Source organism: Delphinapterus leucas, chromosome 18, assembly GCF_059928025.1.
Source record: "Delphinapterus leucas isolate spDelLeu-1000000601 "Yukka" chromosome 18, BTC_Dleu_Yukka2, whole genome shotgun sequence".
NCBI lineage: Eukaryota > Metazoa > Chordata > Mammalia > Artiodactyla > Monodontidae > Delphinapterus > Delphinapterus leucas.
Window position 1 is genome coordinate 74130356 of NC_143146.1, and position 21957 is coordinate 74152312.

Consider the following 21957-nt stretch of genomic DNA (forward strand, 5'->3'; position numbering starts at 1 on the left):
TGGAAACCGTTATGTGAGGGGAGCATTCCTTGCTAGCCCTGCACCAAACTGGAGCAGGCTGCTGTCTTAGAGGAGGTGCACGCGCGCACACACACACACACGCACACGCACGCACTCTGCTGCTCTGAGTAAGCCAGAAGCAATGGGAGTGTGGAATAATGTGAGCTGGGATGGACATTTATAACATGCCTTATCTGTTTAATTGAATTATAGTGGGTTTCTTTTTTTTTTATTGAGAATACTTCTTTTTATTATACAGGTTTCATATACACAATTATTTAGGGAACATTTACAGGCAAGGAGCTCAATTCCAAAACTCCGTTTTCACCCACACACACTGTACTTCACACTCATCTTCGGGGTCAGCCCAACAGGAATAAGACAAAGTTATTGCTTTGTGAACAGACAGCTTCAATTAAATAAGAGTCTTCCAGAGTCGAGAACAGCGCTCAGGATCCTCTTGACTCATAATACCCTGATGTACATATGAATAAAGCCTAAAGATGTGTCTTAGATTACCCTGTCACCTTTAAAAGTTAATATTAAAATTGAATCAGTGGGTTTTTTCTCTTAATGGCATGAAATAATATTAAAGTTTGTGGAGTTTGCAGAGATGTTATTTATATATGCTGTGCAGATCTATCTTTCTGCAATCTGTATTATAGGGAGAGAATATTCAAATCATACATATATATTTTGAAATCCAGTTTCTCCCAAACAGTGTAGAGCAGAGGTCATTTTTTTAAGACACTGAATTATCCTTGAGACTACATTTCAGAGACGTAATTTTTGGGATGGCACTATAAATGTGTAACATCAGTCAGAAGCAGGGAACCATGACTGGGTTGGCAAATGCAAATTTATTACATAATATACCTCAAATTGCATTATTAGCATACTACGTAGATTAACTGGCGTTGAAACTACCATTAAGCAGTGAAGCATCGGGGGATTTCAGTCAGTAGAACAAATTGTTTCCTGTGTCACACCACATATTAATATGTCACCTTTGCTTTTAATCCTAAGTTCTTTTTTCACCAAGAACTTGGCAAGGTAAGTCATCCTTAGCCAACAAGCAGATTAGTTAATGTCATTTTTATGTTTTTACGACTAATTATTCCCTGATGTGAATTTTAATTTTTTACTAAAAAAGAAGTCAACATAGTAATATTATGTTGATTCTTTTAGCCTATGTTGATTGATAGTAATTACTTTTCTGGTTGTTTTGTTTTGTCTAGTCTAGAAAAACAGACCTGGGTTTTAGTCAAATACATCACTGTCTTTTAAAGATCAAACCTTTAATGGAAGTCTAATGTATGAAGATAGAGAAACTGCTTCCGCTGATTCAAAATGGGAACGACAAACGATGAGATGGTGTCTGTGGAGCAGACCTCTTCCTCCTCCTTCAATCCTCTGTGTTTTGAATGCGGCCAGCAGCACTGGACACGAGAAAACCACTTATACAATTACCAGGATGAAGTGGATGACGACCTGGTCTGCCACATTTGCCTTCAGCCTCTGCTGCAGCCACTAGACACCCCCTGTGGACATACCTTCTGCTGCAAGTGCCTCAGAAACTTCCTGCAAGAGAAGGATTTCTGTCCATTGGACCGGAAGAGACTCCACTTTAAGTTGTGTAAGAAGTCTAGCATTCTAGTTCATAAACTTCTGGACAAATTATTAGTTTTATGTCCGTTCTCTTCAGTGTGCCAAGATGTAGTGCAGCGCTGCGACCTGGAGGCACATCTTAAAAACAGGTGAGAGAGAGAGAGAGAAGCGACTCTAGGCTATAAAAAGGTGGCTCAAACAAATAAACCCGATACAAATGCCAAGGCATCAGTAAGTAAACAGACAAATCCTGCACAGGAGATACAACAAACAAGTTGCATGCAACCGTCATTTAATATTATTATTTATCAAAAACATGCATGTAAAAACTACAGTCAGGAGGTACCATTTTACACTTATCAATATGAGGTTGTTATAGTCACATGGTAGCAGGATATAATGATAGACTCTTTTTGCAAGGCAGTTTCTCAGTTTGTTTCAAAAACTGTAAATGTCAGTATCGTCTTATCTAGCTTATTATCCTAAAGAAATAGTTCAAAAGAAGGGAAAATTGTATGTCAAGATGTTTGCTGCAACATTGTGCAGAGTTCAGTAAACTGGGGTCAATCTGATTACTTAACAGTAGGGGAAGGGTTAAAAATACAATAGTACATCAGTGCATCGGGATATCATGCAGCTGTTAAAAATTATAATATTGTTGCAACATGGAAATGGGTACAGGCACACCTCGGAGATGTTGCAGGTTCGGTTCCAGACCACCGCAGTAAAGTGAATATCGAATAGCACAATACAGCAGGTCACACGAATTTTTTGGTTTCCCAGTGCATATGAAAGCTCTGTTTACGCTGTACTGTAGTCTAGTAAGGGTGCAATAGCATTAGGTCTAAAAATTTACATACCTTGATTGAAAAATACTTTATTGCTAGGAAATGCTAACCATCATCTGATGACACACAGGGTTGCCACAAACCTTCAATTTGTAAAAAATGTAGTCTGTGAAGGGCAGTAAAGGGAAGTGCAATAAAATGAGGTCTGCCTGTATCTGTGATTTTATTCGCTAAGATCTTGTAAAATTCTGTGTTCAAGAACTTGACTGAACAAGAACTAGGGGTTGGAAACTTTAAAACATTTAGTGGGGATTTTTGTTCTACTGACAAAAGCTTTTTAAAAGATTGAGTTTTATCGTTTGACTTTGATAAAAGACTTGATCTTTAAAATTGTTTCTGCCCTTAAGAAGGGCTAAAATTCATCTCTTTTGGAGATAGAATCACATAAAATGACCAAAATAAATGTATTGATTTCTAAATTTTATAGGTCAGCCACTTGTGCAGTGTAAATCTGCAGTAATCTTGATTGCTGTGAAAAACAATGCATAGCACAATATATTGGACTTAAAAACTTAGAAATAATAGTATAACTCTGGTATGGAACAGCTTGTCATTATACTCACACATGAAATCATGAATTGAATCTAATCTTATCCCCTCACTTTACGAATCAGGAAACTGAGTCACAAAGATTTGGAGATAGGTAATGGCATGGTTAGACTTAAACTTCAGTATTCCTGCTTAGCGTTCTAACATACCATGCTGACCTTACCCAGGGTGAATCATGTTCTCTGCTGTTATGTGGTAGTAAAAGCTTCATGTACACGTGAGTATACGTGTTCATTCTGTTCCTAAATATCAGTGTTATAAAGTGAGTGTACTCATTAGAAATAATGTAGATTTATGAGAAACAATGAGATGTTATTAAAATGTCAGAAGCGTGAAGATTTATAGAGAAATTGCTTAAACTTAAGCTGTACTGTCTAAAAACAAGAGCTAAGAAAAAAGAGTAGGATAGATGTATAGACTTTTGAAAATGCAAGAGTCTTAGGTTTTTGTGTGTCTTTGCTCAGCAGCAGGCATAGAATCTGAACACGATAACAGAGACTTCCTGGAGATTGACACCAAACTCTTAAATCTACTGTCTGGGTCAGGCCTAGTTGTGGCTGAGGTTGAAGAAGATTTTAGGCTTTTCCTATTTCTTTCAGTAGAACTAGTCTTTTTCAGAGATAAGTTTCTTTTGTGACTCTTTTATGAACATCGGCTTTGGGGTATTACAGGAACTGAACAAAGTCTCAATTCAGTTAAGTATTTTGATAGCAGTGAGATAAAAATTACACAATTATTTTAGGAATATTTACTTAACTAAAATGCATATAAGAACTTAGTATGTAGTCGAAGTATCAGTAGTATTTTCTATCAAGCTGTTTATGTTGACATAAAAACTTGGGAATTGCAGACTATCCTTATAGTTTGATAAAAGCTAAGCAATTATGTCCAGTTGAAAGTTCTATTTTCCAAGTGTGCTTATTAATATTTGAGCTACTAATTTAATCATTTCCAAAGTAGACTCTTAGGCCTGTGTTGTGAAAGATACATTGAAAAAGGTGAATGATTTGAAAAGGTGAGGTGACTTGCTTGATGTATGCAGCTAAGAGTGACTATTGTTTATAAAAATTAGCAAGTTGACACTCATCTAATGTTTGTTCAATTAAATTGTTAATCTGTGTTCTGGTTATCTATTGCTGAGAAACCAACCACTCCAAATATAGTGACATAAAACACTGAGTGCTTGGTTCTGCTCATGGATTCTGTGAGTCAGGGATTCAGACAGGGCACAGCAGGGATGGCTCGACTCTGTTCTGTCCAATCTGGGCCACAGCTGGGGAGAACAAAAGCCCAGGACTGCAGCAATTGCAACTGAAGAATTTACTTCCAAGACGGCAGCTTCATTCACATGTCTGGCACCTTGATGGAGGTCCACTAGAGGCATGGGCTCAGCCGGGACTTGTCCACGGGAGGGCCTGTGGGTGGCCTCTCCAGCACAGTGGCCTCAGGGTATTTTAAGTTCTTACATGGGTTCCAGTAAATAAGGCAAGAAGCTGCATGGCCTTGTATGCTCTAGCCTTAAAGTCACATAGCATCCCTTATGCTGTAGTCACATAACTGCCCAGATTCAAGGGGAGGGGAACTAAGCTTCACTTTGTGGGAAGAGGACAAAAAAATTTGTAGCCAGGTAAAAGCAACACAAACTAGCAATAAGAGTGATGTCATGAGACACAGAATTACGATTACTTTAATTATTAATAGAAATACAGCATTAGGAATAGTTTGTTAAATCTGGTAATTTTGAGTTTAAATTACCTTCCCTATTTGAACTTACGAAATCTGCTTCAGTATGAGAACAGCTAACATTTTCTCCTATGGCTAAAAGTAAAGCATTTATGAAAGATGACTGTGTTTTAAAATAAAATGACTAGTTATTAACTGATTATATATTAGGAAAACAATGAAGAATTTTAAAAGATGTGGGAAAGTGCTCATCTTTGAAAGGAGAACTAAAGCCCTTAAGAAATATTCTATATATTGTATGACGCCTAGAACATTGTAGTAATTGCTTTCAGAAATTTTGCCAAGCAGCATCAACTATAAAGCATTCCTCCTACCTCTCTCTCTACCCCTCATCCCTGCCTCATCCTCAGCAATCTAACATCTTATGCTAATTGTAAATGATAATATTGGGGTTTTTTGGGTTTTTTTGTCGTTGTTGTTGTTAAATTGAGCATTTGTGCCCTGGTTTATGGCAAAACTCAGAACCATTTTTCTTTTCCTCTTAAAACTTAGAGTTTAACAGTATTCTAAAAAGTTTGTACAATATAGAGAAAACCTTTAAAGAAGTCTTTTTCTATGCTGAGAGCTTTTCTAGTTCATCAAATGGTTTTGAAGCCTTTAAGGGTCAGGGTAGGCTGAGACAAGATTGCTCTTTCAAATTCACATTTTAACTTGGAGAGAAGTTTGTGTTTGACACATTCTCACCAGCATTTTTTTCTCCTATATAATGTAAAAAGCAGATCTATATTTGTAAATCATGTATCCGGTAAGAGTCTAGTATCCAGAATATGTAAAGAATTCCTACAACTCAACAAAAAGTCAGGTAATCCAATTTAGGTGGTCAAAGGATTTGGATAGATATTTCTCCAAAGAAGATATTTTAAATGGCCCGTAAGCACATGAACAAATGTTTAACGTCATTAGTCCATTTTTAAAATGGAGTGTTTGTCTTTTTGTAAGTTGTAAGCAGTCTCTATATATTCTGGCCCTTATTAAATATATGATTTGCAAATATTTTTTCTTGTTCTATCAGTTGTCTTTTCATTTTCCTGTGCCCTTTGAAGGACAAACAAGTTTAATTTTTATGAAGTCCATTTTATCTATTTTATTCTTTGCTTGTGCTTTTGGTGTCATAGCTAAAAAACCACTGCCTAATCCAAGGTCATGAAGCTTTACACCTATGTTTCCTTCTAAGACCTTTATGCTTTTAGCGCTTACATTTGGGTCTTTGATCCATTTTGAATTAATTGTTATTGGAGAACATGTGTGCAATTTAATACTTTAAATTTTATTGAGGCTTTAAAAAAAATTAATTAATTAATTAATGATTTTGGCCATGCCGAGCGGAATGCGGGTTCTTAGTTCCCAGACCAGGGATGGAACCCGGGCCCCCTGCAGTGGAAGCGCAGAGTCCTAACCACTGGACCGCCAGGGAAGTCACTACTGAGGCTTTTTTTTAATGGCCTAGCACACAGTCTATCTTGGAAAATACTCCATTTTGTACACAAGAATGTGTGTTCTGCTATTGATGGGTGGAATGTTCTGTAGATTTCTGTTAGGTCTAGTTGATTTATAATACTGTTAAAAGTCTCTTTTCTTGTCCTTATGTCTAGTTGTTCTATCCATTATTGAAAGTGGGATATTGAAGGCTTAGACTATTAGTTTTTTTTTGTTTTGCGGTACGCGGGCCTCTCACTGTTGTGGCCTCTCCTGTTGCGGAGCACAGGCTCCGGACGCGCAGGCTCAGCGGCCACGGCTCACGGGCCCAGCCGCTCCGCGGCATGTGGGATCTTCCCGGACTGGGGCACGAACCTGTGTCGCTTGTATCGGCAGGCGGCCTCTCAACCACTGCGCCACCAGGGAAGCCCAGACTATTAGTTTTGAATTGTCTATTCTTCCTCTAATTCTGTCATTTTTGGCTTCATGTACTTTGAAGGCCTGCTGTTAATTGTGTTTATAATTGTTATAGTTTTGTGGTAAATCAAACCTTTTCATTATGGTAGAATGTTCTTTGTCACTAGAAACAATTTTTGTCTTAAAGTCTATTTGTCTGAAATTAGTATACCCATTCAGCTCTCTTTATGTTAATGTTTGCATAGTATATCTTTTTCCTCTCCTTTTAATTTTGACCTATTGGTGTCTTTGAAATGTGTCTCTTGTAGACAGCATATAGGTGGATCCTGTTTGGTTTTTTCATCCATTCTGCCAATCACTGGCTTTTGATTGGAGTGTTTAATTCATTTATAGTTGATGTAATTACTGATAAGGTAGAATTTATGTCTGCCATTTTGTTGTTTCCATATGTCATTTTTTTTGTTTCTCTAAAGGTTAATCCATTTCTTCCCCCCTTTTTTTTTTGTTAAATAGATATTTTCAAGTATGCCATTTTAATTCCTTTGTCATTTCTGTTCACATCAATTTTTTGAATTATTTTCTTAGTAGTTGCCTTGGGGATTGCAATTAACATATTAATTTTCAACAGTCTAGTTCAGATTAATACTGACCTGATTTCACCAGTACACACAAAATTAGCTCATACATACCTTCATTCCTTTCCACATCCTTTGTGCTGTTATTGTTATACAAATTACATCTTTACGCATTACATGCCCATCTAAACAGAATTATAATTATTGCTTTGCACAGGGTTGTCTTTTAAACCAAATAGGACCAAAAAGGAGTTATAAACCACAAAGCACTTTAATGCTGTTTTACATTTATCTATGTAGTTACCTTTACCAGTGGTCTTTATTTCTTAATGTGGATTTGAGTTACTGTCTAAGGTCCTTTCATATCAACCTAAAGGATTTCTTTTAGTATTTCTTACAGGGCAAGTCTGCTAGCAACAGGCTCTTTGTTTTCATTTATCTGGGAATGTCGTGATTTCTCCTGTTTTTGAAGGATAGACTTCTTGGTTGACAGTCTTTTTTCAGCACTCTGAGTATGTGCTGTCCACAGCCTCCTGTTCTCCGTAGCTTATGAAGAGAAGTCAGGTGGCAGCCTCACTGAGGGTCACTTCTTTGTGATGAGGTACTTCACTCTTGCTGTTTTCAGCATTCTTCAAACTTGAAAAGATTTTGGTCAATATGTCTTCAAATATTCTTCCTGCCCTAATGTCTCTCCTTATGGGACTCCCGTTCTGCATATGTTAATACTCTTGATGGTTTCTCACAGGACCTAGAGGCTTTATCCTTTCTGTTCATTCTTTTTCTTTCTCTTCCTCAGACTGGATAATCTCAGTTGACCTACCTTTAAGTTCACTGATTCTTTTACCTGTTCAAATCTCCTGGGAATTCTTCTAGTGAATTCTTCATTTCATTTATTGTACTTAGAATAAATGCACTTATTGTACTTATTTTTAAATCCAGAATGTTTATTTGGCTCTTTAATATAACTTGTATTTCTTTATTGGTATTTTTATTTGTTGAGATATCATTCTCATATTTTCCTTTAGTTATTTAGACATGGAGTCCCTCTCTGTTCTTTGAACATATTTATAATACTCGATTTAAGTCATTGTCTTGTAAGGCCAATGTCTGGGCTTCCTTAGGGACAGTTTCTGTTAACTCCTTTTTTTCCCATGTATGGGCCATACTTACTTATTTCTTTGCACGTCTCTTAATTTTGTATTGAACACTGGACATTTTAAATAATATAATGTGGCAACTCTGGAAATCAGATTCTTCTTTCTCTTCAGGATTTATTATTGCTGTTTGTTACTGTTTGCTTAGTGAGTTTTCTAATCAGCTAATGATTGAACAGAGAATTTCTTAAATGCCTGTAACCGATGAATCTCCCACTCTCCCCAAGGGGCTCTGTGCGCACAGTGGGGCACACCTTCAGCACTCAGGCAGTTGACACTCCTGCTTAGCCTTCATCTCCTGCTTTCACGTAGCTTCAGTGTTAGCCAGAAGTGAGAGCTTAGGGCCTTCTCAGCTCTTTCCTGTGCATGCACATAGCCCTGGACATTTCATTCCCTAGCTTTTCCTTTTAAACGTTTTGATTAGCCTTTTGTTTGTCTACCTCAGGCAGCCACAGTCTTACACAATTGCCTTCCCCCGCCACCCCAACAAATGCCTTTGCACTGAGTAAGCCCCAAGTCGGGTCAGATAAAGACAGCCTTGCGAGTGAGGTCTTCCAGGGAACCAACAGGTCACTTAATGACAATTCTCTACAAATGGGGCTTTGCAGGTGCTCCAGTCTGCTCCTCCAGTGGCTGCCAGACTCCTGATTCCCCTGTGATTGTGGGCCATGGCTATCCCAGGCTACTGGGGGAGGTGGGGATGGGAATAGGGCAAGTTCAAATGCCACAGAGCTCACTGTTCGTAAAGACGCAGACATTTTTCTTAATTAAATGCACTCCAGATTGCTACAGAACCTTGGCTTATTTCCAGAGCTCAGAAATTTTTCTGACAGTTTTTGCCAATGTTCGCGTTGCTTTGTGGAAGAGAGGCTTTTCAGATACCCTTAATCTAACATTTTCACTGATGTCACTTAAAGTGATGTTTGCATGTTGTAATCCGTAACTCTGTCATTTTTCTTGGTTCTAAGATCTCACGCTCTTTGAGTTGCATTAAGTACCTGGCATTGTGCTGGCACTTACCGTGCCCCATTTGATTTTACCTCTACTATTACTGCTGCCACCACCACCACTAACCCTAGTACTGCTACCAGTAATACAGTATGCTCTGTTACACTGTGTGTTTCCTAATGTGAATCATCGTTATTCAGGGAATGATGCCCCCATGCCATAAATCAAGCTAGTTCATATGTGATTTTCCTCCATAAGGAGAGCCAGAATAGTGGAATAAAATTATAACCTTCAGCAGGAAAGGAAAAGTCCCTCAGTTTGGCTGTAGGTGCTGCAAGAGCCTTTGGGCTTTATTTAGGAAAAATGTAAAGACACACCTGCATGTAGAGAAGCCTGCCTGGGGGGCACAGCCCTCAGCCTGTGGCAGGTCACACTGCCTCCAGTGCCCTTGTTAAGGGCAGCCCACTGTCTCAGGGCTCCACTTGCACCTGCATCGTCTGAGCCCATGCCTACCCTGATGTTATTCAGTGGTGCAGGCACTTCTTTTCTGTTGTTTTTAATCATGTGTAATAGCCTCCAAACTAGCGTCCTGCTACACTCAGTTACCTGCTGGAATGATCCCAGTTATATCCCCCTATGCCAATTGCGGTTTGTGTTGTTATTGTTAAATACTCCATTTAAAAAGATGCACAGGGCTTCCCTGGTGGCGCAGTGGTCGAGAGTCCACCTGCCGATGCAGGGGACACGGGTTCGTGCCCCGGTCCGGGAAGATCCCACATGTCGCGGGGCGGCTGGGCTTGTGAGCCGTGGACGCTGAGCCTGCGCGTCCGGAGCCTGTGCTCCGCAACGGGAGAGGCCACAACAGTGAGAGGCCCGCGTACCGCAAAAAAAAGAAAAAAAAAAAAAAGATGCACAGGTTTTTGTTGCTGTTTGTGATTTCCGTTTGTGTTTCCATGATCACCAAAGCCTTTCTCACTCTAACATTCTATGACTGTTTCTAGGTACAAGTTTGTAGAACAAATTCAATTTATGTTTTCTTAAGGCCTGGGAAAAGAACCCCATACGTTTAGTATGATCCAGTGTAAAGAGCAGGCACCTTTAAATCAGATCTGAGTTTGCTTGAATTTTGGCTCCATAACTTAACAGCTATGTGATGCTGGCTTAGTGAGTTAAGTTTCCCATTTGTAAAATGGGGATGGTAGAGCAGTTTTGAGGATTCAGTGAAATACTGTACATAAAGTCTACACAGTGACTGGCCCTAATTAGACACCCAGCAAATTCTGGTTTCTTCCTTTCTCTTTCAGTTCCAAATGTTTACAAATCTGAGGGATGCTGGCTGTGGGCTGTCTGTGGTCAGGGGCTTTTCTCTGTCCAAGCCTGCTCTGATCTACTCATTCCCTATTCACCTTTTGTTTAAAAATTAGTTTTATTGACATATATTTTACCTACTGTACACTTCACCTATTTTTAAAGTATACAATTCAGTGGTTTTTAGTATATTCACAGAACTGTGTAACCATCATCATAATCTAACTTTTAGAACACGTCAACACCCCAAAAAGAAGCCCTGTACCCACTAGCAGCCATTCTCCATCCCCAGATGCCCCGGTGTTGAATGGTCTATCTATCCCGGTCCTCTTTCCACCTAAGCTCTGTAAGTTTTGGTGTGCAGTTTTATGGAATGCATGTTATTTTGTTAACAGAACTGCTTGTGTTATAGTCTGGGCTTTTGCCCCCATCACTGAAAGTGTTCTTTCTAAGGTCACCATGACCTTTTAATTTCCAAATCAAATCAGTGCTTTGGCCCTTATCTTATTTGCCCCCTTTATGGCATTTGCACAGTTGGCCGCTTTTTCTTTGTTGACACTCTTGTCTGGTTGTTCTGTCAGTCTACTCAGCTGCTCCATCATGTTTAAACACGGGTGTTCCCGAAGGTTCCCTGTGTAACCTTCCTCTATTCCTGGGTAGGATCATTCTTCCATATTTTTACATAGTATCATTTTTAATATCTTTAGCTCCTGTTAACGATTTGCTGCCCTACTGGGAACTTAAGTATACCTGTTTCTTCACCTCTCTAACAATCTTAAGTTTTGCTTTTTAAATTTGTTTTTCCATGTTTAATAACTATATCTTAGCCTTTACGGTTATTTAGTTTGTAGGATTTTTTTAGTTGCTTGTTAGGCTCATTCCCAGGTGTTCACATCGTTTGTATTTCCTCTTCAATTCCTGTTCCTAGTCCTTCTATTCCATTAAAGACTAGCCATTGGCCGTGTAGATATTTGTGTATGATACATATTTTGAGAACTAAATCATTACTTGTCTTCTTAACCAAAAGTAGTTTTTCTGATTCCGTTTTTAGTGTCAATTTTTTGTTGAATAAAATATTTTAAAATGCATTTCTAATTAAATATGCTTACTTGACAAAAGTAATTTTTTCAGTGACATCATTTTCAAACATATTTGCCAGGCCCTTGCAGAAACACTCCCTGGAAGAAAATAAGTGGACCCCCTTCTTAGCAAGGCGAAGAGAAAGCATGTCTGGAGAGAGTGTTGAATAAAGAAATTTCATAATGATCCTTTTCAAGAACTTGAAATCTAGGACCTAAAATAAATCTCCAGTTCATGAGGGAAATTTTATTACTCTTATCATTGAGGAATAGCTTTCAATTTTAATTGAATTCTGTCCTTAATTTTGATTGAAATTTTAGATTTTTAAGAATACTGTTATTGAATGAAGGTCTGCAGCCCTAGCCACAAGACTGTCGCCGATCCTGCCCACCCTTTCCTAAACTTCTTACCCCAGCAGGAGAGTAGGTGGGGTCTGTAGAGCTGTGTCGGGGTCTAGGCGCGTGGGCCTGGCTCCTGTACAAATCCCCGGTTCTTCCACCCGCTCCTCCAACTGGGCATTATTCGTCACTTTGTCCAGTCAGGGTGTCAGGTGGAAAGAACTGGCACCTTGCAGCACTGCTAACATCTGTGTATAAAGACTTTCTTTAAATGTTTAAACAAACATATATCTGCCCCTTTGTTGGCCTAAGTAAGTAGAAACAAGCAAGTTAACAGCCCTTATTTCTTGGTGCTTATGTAAGTTTCCCCAGTACTTAGAAATATATTCTCCAAGTTTCATAGCATATCTGTAATTCCACTGTTGCAATTCTGTTTTTACAAACCAGGAGATATGTTTTCCTCTCCTCCCATGCCTGTCATAAATTTGAGCCTTTGCTGTGCCTTCCTGCAAGTGGTAAAGCTTCAGATGTATTTCCACCCACTAACAGGTGATGTGCAGTGTTGGGTGTGAGAGCGGAGAGGCACCAGGGTGCTCAGCGTCTAAGGCAGGACGCAGGGGGCTTGTGGAGGAAGGTGCTGGTTTCCACTCCTGTGGTCCAGCCGTTTAACCTGTAAAAGGGGCTATGAAATCAGAACCTCAGGATGATTCCTACAGTGCAGGGAGAACTGTACTGGTGTGCTACACTGTGTATGTTATTTCTGGTACTAATAGATTCCTGAGTACACGTTTGTGCAAATGCCTTGTTTTAAATTTGCTCTGTGGAGTGGTAAGAACTTCGTTTGAGTGGAAATGCTTGTGGGTACTTCCAGGTGCTTTTTGCGTAGAAGCCGTTGCCATTGTTTTGTTGTGGTACAAACTGTTAATCACTTTTTTTTCCTTTCACATCATCTGGAAACCACCTGACGCTCTCTTTCTAGATGCCCTGGAGCTTCTCATCAGAGAGTTGCCCTGGAGAGACGGAAAACTAGTAAAGCTCAGACGGAGATCGAGAATGAAAATGGAACCACGGTCATAGATCTTCCAGCTCCTTTATCACCCGAAGCGGACTGTTCAGGGCCGACCCTGACATCGGCGTCCCTTCCCGCCTGGACGGAGGAGCCTGGCCTGGACAACCCCGCCTTCGAGGAGAGCCCTACCGGGGACAGTACGTGTCGGCCGCCTGTGTTCCTCGCCTCTTCTAAAACCGGGCGTTGCCTTCCTCCCCACCACTCCCTGCTGCTCTCCCAACATGCGTTTTCTTTCCTCTTTAAAAAATTAATTTTGAGATATAGTCCACATAGTACATAACTCACCCTTTAAAGTGCACAAGTCTGACAGTTTGCAGTTTAGAAGCAGAGCTCGGAACTTACTCTGAGGAAGGTGACCCTTCCCTCCCTCTTCTGTTTAGTCCATGATTCACTGGTTGTTAACCTACTTCTTACTGGGTGTTTGTGTGCAAACGCTTGTTGCTTCTTGACTAAGAAAACAACAACATCAAGAGCAACAAAAATAATACCGCAAATTAAGCGCTCCCTGTGTCACGCGTGTGCCAGACCCTTCCCATTCGTTAGCTGAGTAAATGCCGCTGACGGTGCTGGGAGCTGGTTTGTGACAGGAGAGGCCTGAATCTTGAGACGAATTGGTCGGCTCGTGCCGCCGGGGAAGGGCTGGGTGTATATCTGACCCCACGGCCACGCCTGTGACTATTGCTCTGCTCTGGTGGCCGCCACGAATCTGACTGTACAGCCACTAGGAGTGAACAGAAGGCCTGTAGTCATGAATCTTGGGCACGTCTTGATGGTTGGCTCTAGGTATTTATTTTTAAATATACTTTTCTTGAACAAATTCCAAATCTTACTACAAATTCAAATTTTCCCTGCCCCAGCCATAACCCTTTTCCAAGAGCCACCCCTTCTTAGAGCCTTTGGGACTCCTCTCTCACCCCGTGGTGATCACATACCACAGAGTCGTCTTTATGCTTCTTTGCATTGTTTACACGTGTTCCACCGACCAAACCGTCTCTGTCAGGTCGAGATGACGTTCTCTTACTATTACTCCATCAGATCACTGCCACCCCTCGTGATCTGAGACGTAGTAGCCATTTGTGATAATTCACTGATCACCTTTGGGACAAGAAATGTTTAGATAATCTTAACAGATACTTTTTGTCCTTCTGCTTTCCTTATCCAGGGGTATTGCATAGTTCTTTACCATCTACTAATGTAAGATGACTTATTTACCTGAAGATGATAACCAAAATATAAAATGTTTCTCTTTCCATCTATTTCTCTCTCTCATTTCTAACTTGGCAGCCACACAGCAGCCACTTAGTTTACCAGAAGGCGAAATCACCACAATTGAAATTCACCGGTCTAATCCTTATATTCAGCTAGGAATTAGCATTGTGGGTGGCAATGAAACGCCACTGATTAACATTGTTATCCAGGAAGTCTACCGGGATGGGATAATCGCCAGAGATGGGAGACTTCTTGCTGGAGACCAGATTCTTCAGGTATCCGTTTTAATTACTGTGTTAACTTGCGCTCTTTTGTTCTTATTCATAAGTTTAAAACAGAACATTGTGGGCTTCCCTGGTGGCGCAGTGGTTGGGAGTCCGCCTGCCGATGCAGGGGACATGGGTTCGGGCCCCGGTCCAGGAGGATCCCACATGCCGCGGAGCGGCTGGGCCCGTGAGCCATGGCCGCTGGGCCTGCGCATCCGGAGCCTGTGCTCCGCAATGGGAGAGGCCACAACAGTGAGAGGCCCGCGTACTGCAAAAAAAAAAAAAAAAACAGAACATTGTGGTACTGTGGAACTTGAGTTGTATATAGGTTAGTTTTACTGCTATTATATGCAAAACAAGTCAGAATTTATCTGTAATTTCTCCTGTTTCCCCATATGCATGGAATGTAGATTTTCTCCCTACTTTATCTCCAGTCCCGCATGTGGCTGTGCTTGCAGTGCTTGGGCTCTTGGGGCCGGCTGGGCTCTTCCCGGCTTGGTCTGCAGGGCTGGCTGGTTCAGAGCCGTCCCACCCATGCCGACATCCTCTGATCCCAGGTCCAGTGTTCTCATCCACCCATCACCTGCATTGTCTAGTTTACCTTCCTCTACTACACTGATTACTACCATCTGGAAAAGACAGACCGTGCAGCACTGGTTAGTTACAATTTATACCATGGGATTTAAGCTGGAATTCGGAAACCATACCTGTCTCCTTGGCTCCCTAGTGTGCACTCCACTCGTTAACCCTTGGTGCTACCCTCACCTTCTCTGTCAGAAGATGATATTTAAGAAAAAATAGCTATTCCCCGAAAAGAACTAGCTTGGGACAAGGTGTTGTTTTCTTAGAGGGCACACGGGGCTGAGGGGAGAAGGAGGGGAGGATTCTGCTGTATGGGACTGGACTTCTGTGGCTACTGGCCTGGGTATTTGAGTCATACAAGTGTAAATGATAGTTGAAGCTAAAACAAATAGTAACCTCCAGAAGGAGAGAGAAGAAATACTCACAAGGAAAACTATCTTCTAGGAACCCAAGCTCCAGGACTCCTCCCTCCCTCGTTGTTTGGTCCTCACCATGATGTGTTGACACCCACCCCTCACTCCCCCTTTCCCTGCTCCCTCTTCAGTCCAGGCCCCCACTGCTGTGTCTAACTCTGTACACACCCCACCAGACGTTCCTGCCGCCCAGCTCTCCGCTCTTCAATCCGACAAAATCACTGCCAGCTTAATACATCTGTAACTCTGCTTTCCTTGGGAAAGTGTGACTAGAGCGTCACACCCAGACTGATTCATATTCACGGTCCTCTGTGGTCCCTTGCACAGCCTGTCATCTTCGTCTTAACCCTTCCTTTTTGCTTCACGCATAGCAGCTGTAATGTTCTAGGCACTGTACTAGCCACTGAGAATGCAACTAAGAGCAAGGTACTCCCCCAGTCCTCGTGGAATTTATAATCCAGTGGAAAAGCCAGACATGGCAGTCTTCTTGCTGCCACCTCACTCCCGATTCCAGGCTGTCCCACCGTGCTGGCTTGTCCACCTTCATCCTTAAGAGCTTTGCTCAGCCCTTCTCGCCCGTTCTGACCTCTCCTTACTTGAATTACTGACAACGTTCACTGCTTTACTCTTCAGCTCTTGGCGTATAATCACAGTGAACTATTTAAATGGGCTTGGCTTTCTACGGTGATTGCAGCCACCCTAACAGTACCAGTTGTGATACAGATTTCTCATAGTGCTGTGCATGTCATAAGCACAGGAAATACTTGCTGAATCAGTAAAAGAGTGGACTTGGATATAACATCCTGTCGGGAATAGCCATCTCCTTTATTAAAACAAAACTTGGACCCTCTAGGAATTTTTCCACTCCCACTTGTACGCTGCCCCTCACGGTGTGTTATTCCCACTTTAACACACTCGGGCCCCAAACCCTTCCTTCATTGCCCTTAGCAAGGCTGACAGACTGAGCTTTCTAGCAGGGTTTTGTTTCTTACTAAATACTAAGAAGACATAGGGGCTACAGGAAGCGTAACCAGTCCCGCTTATATAAAATCAGCTCCCTGATCACCCGTAGCTAGCTCTTCACTGTGTTTACTGGAAAAAGATAGCTATTTACTGTATGCTGTATTTGCTGCCATTTTGTGACATTAGTACTCTGGCTGTGCCAGGCTGGCAAAACCTTCCCTGTGTTCCCGACTTCCCAGCTCGCAGTCCGAGTCTGCTGGCCACCCTGACATTTTGACACCCGGGCGGCCCAGACCAGGAGAGCCCGGTTGCTCCTGTCTGCAGCTCGTACAGCGTTCTTTCTCTCTCCCGTTTTCTCCCACTTCCAGCCTCTCTGTTAATGTGTACATTCATTTTTGTGTTTTCTTTTTTGCTACCAGTGATGTACTAGCATTGGGTATTAACATTTGTATATATTACTCATTCTTTTTCTAAATTCTAAAGGTAAAAACAAATGCTTTGTTTTGTTTTTTTGCGGTACGCGGGCCTCTCACTGTTGTGGCCTCTCCCGTTGCAGAGCACAGGCTCCGGACGCGCAGGCTCAGCGGCCATGGCTCACAGGCCCAGCCGCTCCGCGGCATGTGGGATCTTCCTGGACCGGGGCACGAACCCGCATCCCCTGCATCGGCAGGCGGACTCTCAACCACTGCGCCACCGGGGAAGCCCCAAATGCTTTGTTTTTAATCTGCATTTCTTTGAATACCATTGAGGTTAAATAGTTTTTCAGGCTTTATTTGATAATATATTTCAGCAGCGGGCCTTTTACTCTTCTATCTTAGAGAATTGTGTTTAGTAACATAACTGAATCCTTACAACTCAATTAAAATTATAGTTATCTGAAATTATTGACTACATTTTTGGAAATTAACTCATAGCTATAAATTTACATTGTAGAAATTCCAAGGCACTATTATTGTTTATGGAGGCACACATATTAATATCTCTAGTAGTGATCATCTTAATAAGTCCAGTTTAATGATTCAAATTGGTAAGAAAAGTAAGAACACATAACCTGGTTAATGGATTCAAAAGGATCTCTCCTACTGTGGGCCCTGACTTCTGCTCGGCCTCTGACTGGTATGCTGGAGCCAGTAAGTAAAGCCACACCCCTTGCTTTACGGTCATTCAAAAGTAAATGCTGGGAAATAAGGCCACTTGGAATTTTTTTACTACCTGGTTTACTACCTGGTCCAGCTCTGTATAAGATACATAAATAATACAGTGAGCCCATCTGAAAATCCCCAAGAGTGGTAAAGATGGTTTATAGAGCAAAGAGCTGCCAAGCCTCCTGTGCTTCTATTTTAGCAAACTGTATGCAGTGACAGGGTGTGGCTTTGGTCTTCCCGCATTAAACACACACACACACACACACACACGCACGCACACACACACACACACACACACAGCCTTATTCTACTAAATAGCCTCTTGGAAGAGGAGACCCATATAACCTTCAAGGCCTTTTGTGATGTAGCCTTTTGAGCAGTTTGAAGAAAAAAAATAGTTATAAATTACATCAGTGTCACTATTAAAGATAATATAACTTTTGAAGCATTATGAAGAGTGGGTATTTTCAGTTTGATCCATCATCAGTGACTGAGGCCTGCTCAGTTTTGAAGGAAAATTATTGCAGCCGTATGTTCATTGCATTGGTACAAAACACATTTAGCCGAAGTGGTAGAGTTTACTATTGCTGGTGCTATTTTTACGAAGCCTGGAGACAGTATTTTATCTGGTCTCTGCTTTCTCTGCCTTTTGCCAGCTGCCACACATTCATGAAGGAAAAAATCTTCTTCCAGCTGTGGGATATTCCACACCTACTTCACAAGAATACTGTGAGGCTGCATGCTTGCACACGGCTATGGCTGGATTTCAGCCAGATATTTTGTAAAGTCATTTGTGATATACCTGAATATAAGAAGGAAAACTGTGAGCCTAGAGAGGTAGCTCTTAGCTGAGTAGCCAGAAATGATGGTTTTTGATTAATGGATTCATGTCAGGGTAGTTTTTTTAGAAACTGCCTTAATTCTCTGCTTGACCCTGTATTCAGTGTTTTTATTGAGGGCTTGGATGGCTACCAAATGCATAGATGTTGCAGACTTGGGAGAATAGCAACTTTGTGTATGACATCTGTGAATTTGATGACTGAATTTTTAAAGATGCCAACAGGCCAAAATCAACAAAATTCAAGTTAACAGTGTTCAAAACTATCAACCCTAGATTAACAGAAAGGGGGGAGGTCTTGCTTCACATAGATTTCATGTGAAAAAAATTTAAGGAGTTTAGGTGATCACACCTCACCCAGAGCCTGTCACATAACCGATGTTCAGAGCGCTGGTTCCCCCTCACTTTCACCTCAGGCAGATTCAGAGGAGCTCTCACTGTGATAAATACCAAGAACTGTGCTAATTCCTCTAACTAGGTAAATAACTGAAGGTGGGTATATTTTCTCAGTGACGTTACAGGTCCAAGGATCAGTCACTGTACTTATTTCAAGGTTATAAAGTTTAATAAGTAAATGTTCTGTATTAAATTATGCTTATAAGATATGTTACACTTGTGTGCCAAAGAATTAGTGGAATTATGATTATCGGCTTTTCTTTAAAGTTAAAGTCACTCATCTAATATAAGGCTGTATACTTGAGTGCACCACTTTCCTTAAAACTCTGTTTTCTCTAGCTTAAGTGTATTTCATTTTGGAAAAGTAAATTTGTAAACCAGTAGAACTTCAGTCTCTGTTCCACTAGAACTAGTCTTTCATGAGCACTTGCCATATCTGATGTTGTCTAGTCGTGCACTTCCTGACCCTATGAAGTGGATGGTAAACACGTTTTACAGGTGAGGAAACAAGTTCTGTAATTTGCCTGAGGTTATCCAGTTATACGGCAGAACCAAGGACCCTCATTCAAGACTATCATTAAAGCCTGTGATCTTGACGACTATTCTCTACTTAATGCTAGTCACTGTAAGTTAATTTTAGGAACTCTGTACGTTTTAAAATGTCTTTGGAGTGCTTGTCTTTGTAAGTTAACGATTGTGTATCATTTTCACAACGTCAGTTTCTTTCGGAACCATTATATGAACATTGCTACAAGCTGGGAAGATAAAAGATTGTCACGCTTCGGCCGTCACCCTCTTTTCCAGGTCAACCACCACAACATCAGCAGCGTGTCCCACAACCACGCCCGCGCCGTGCTGTCGCAGCCCTGCAGCACGCTGCACCTCACCGTGCTCCGGGAGAGACGCTGTGGCGGCCGCGCGCACAGCCGCCCCGTGGGCGGCTCGCCCCCGGAAGAGGTTTTCCAGGTGGTTCTTCACAAACGGGACTCTGCCGAACAGCTCGGCATCAAACTCGTCCGAAGGACCGACGAGCCGGGCGTCTTTGTCCTCGACCTGCTGGAAGGGGGGCTGGCGGCGCAGGACGGCAGGCTGAGCGGCAACGACCGGGTGCTGGCCGTCAACGGCCACGACCTGAAGCACGGGACACCCGAGCTGGCTGCCCAGATCATCCAGGTGAGCCCCTGTCGCGCCCACTCCAGACCCTCAGCCTTCCTGCCGTCGCTCAGCCTTGGTTCTCACTAGCAGGTGACACAGGGATCCAGGGGGTGCTTGAGACTTCGTTGGACAGTCAAGCACAGCTACCTAATTCTTCACAGTCCACACCAGTCTAACCTCAGCCCAGGTGACTCCCTTCTGGTGTGCACACCCATGAACTTGTAGGCGGGCTGTTTCTGGAGGAAAGGCCCTACGGTTTCACGTGGCAGATGGCAGTGTCCACACTTCACAAGGGAGAAGGTGAGACCCCAAGGAGCTGTGGTCACCGAGGGTGTAGCTCACCTGGTCTCTTCACTCACCTCTCACCTTTACTGCACAATCCATAAAAATGAGGGGGAAAATCACTTTTTATTCAGAGCAACTTATTTCTATAGTGCCTTTTTTTTTTTCTTTTTTGAAGGAATTCAGAGCATTTCAAACACATAACATTGTCCTCACAGTATCTCTGGAGGTAGTCATGATTAGAGAAAAAACATGTTTTTAGTAAGAGCATCAAAGCAGATACGTTAAAACCATCCGAGAAGATCTTTAGGCTCTGCAGCGTGCTGTGGCGTTTAACGTGGCTGTCTCCTGCAGCCTTGTACGAGGGTGAAGCAAAATGGGAGCGTTTAAGCGAGCACCACACACACTACCAGTGGAAACCAGGCATTAGTTAATATAACCGAACTTTTGGAATTAAGGTCGGTTGATAGTCACGAAAATAGGTATATATATATATATATATACATAGAATCAAATAACAATGAGATGTTAACACTAAGAAAACCCACGTCTCACTCCCCTTTAACCTACTGCCTTTTCTCCCATTTTTTGGTTCAATATAGCCTTAAGGAAACACACACACACGCTCACAGACATATTGCATTGAGAGGCGGTTCAGGTATTGGTCTTATTTCATAGACTCGAGGCTTAAAAAAATTGAATGCCTTGAAATCCCCTCAAATCAGAGGCAGCATTCGGGGCACCAGGAGCTTTACCTGTGGATCATGCCAGCTGCTGCACTGCTGAGATCAAGTTCATCTTGCGGGGGGCAGGGGGAGAAGAAGAAAGTTAATCCATTTTTGGGATTTGTTAACAGAAATAGGCAAGTCGAGTGGACTTTCTGAAGTGAGAAGTCCGATCAGTAAGATGGAAAGGAAGAGAGAAATATATTGCCTGTATATATTTCAGGCAATGTTAAAGTACACTGATTCCTAAATAGATGGTCCTTACTAAATTTCTAACCAAAATGTAGAAAATATAGTTACACAGGTAGAAAACACATTTAAAATTTTTCATAATATATTTTATTTGGATTTTTATAATGCAAATAGTTGCATATTTTGTGCTATGATTTTTCCCAGACTATAGAAAACTCAAGTTGCTCAACTTCTTTTTGAAAAAAAATGAAGTCTTATTGAGGATTATAAAAATAACACATATTGCATGTCTAAAAAGGAGCACACTGAAGATAAAATACTGAAAAGAAGTTACAATCAAATTCAGTCTAAACACCCCAGGCTATATCAATGTTAAGTGTTTGGAGGACATCCTTACAAACTTTTGAGTGTGTATGTCCACAGATAGATACAAATTTACACAATACTTACACACGTGCTTATCTTGTAAATTCTGAGTTTGCAACTTTGTCAGCAGTATGTTGTGAACTTCTTACCATGGAAGTGTAGAACCCCATCATGATCTTTACTAGCTGATTCACTCAATGTTCCCCTATTGACAGACTTTCATGTTTTGTTTTCATTTTAAGACATTTTGCTAAACTTCCCTCCAGAAAGATCAGATCATACCAATTTATACTCCCAGCATCAGCGTGTACTCCTCAACTATGACTTAAGCGTATTGTTATTTGAACATCTTGCATTTTTAAAAATCTTGAA

The 21957-nt window shown here is 41.4% G+C and overlaps 1 protein-coding gene across 8 annotated transcripts in view; it reads left to right on the forward strand.

Moving 5' to 3' along the window:
* LNX2 (ligand of numb-protein X 2) overlaps nucleotides 1-21957 on the forward strand; it is a 92969-nt gene that overhangs the window by 43285 nt on the left and 27727 nt on the right. For all 8 annotated transcript variants that reach the window (XR_016388747.1, XR_016388746.1, XR_016388745.1 and 5 more), the window contains 4 exons: nucleotides 1239-1757; nucleotides 12964-13190; nucleotides 14338-14537; nucleotides 19670-20038. Coding sequence is in view for 5 of the 8 variants with exons in the window: in XM_089899696.1 (XP_089755822.1) it covers nucleotides 1351-1757; nucleotides 12964-13190; nucleotides 14338-14537; nucleotides 19670-20038 (1203 nt within the window). In the remaining 3 variants the exon portion in view is untranslated. The remainder of the gene's footprint in view (nucleotides 1-1238; nucleotides 1758-12963; nucleotides 13191-14337; nucleotides 14538-19669; nucleotides 20039-21957) is intronic.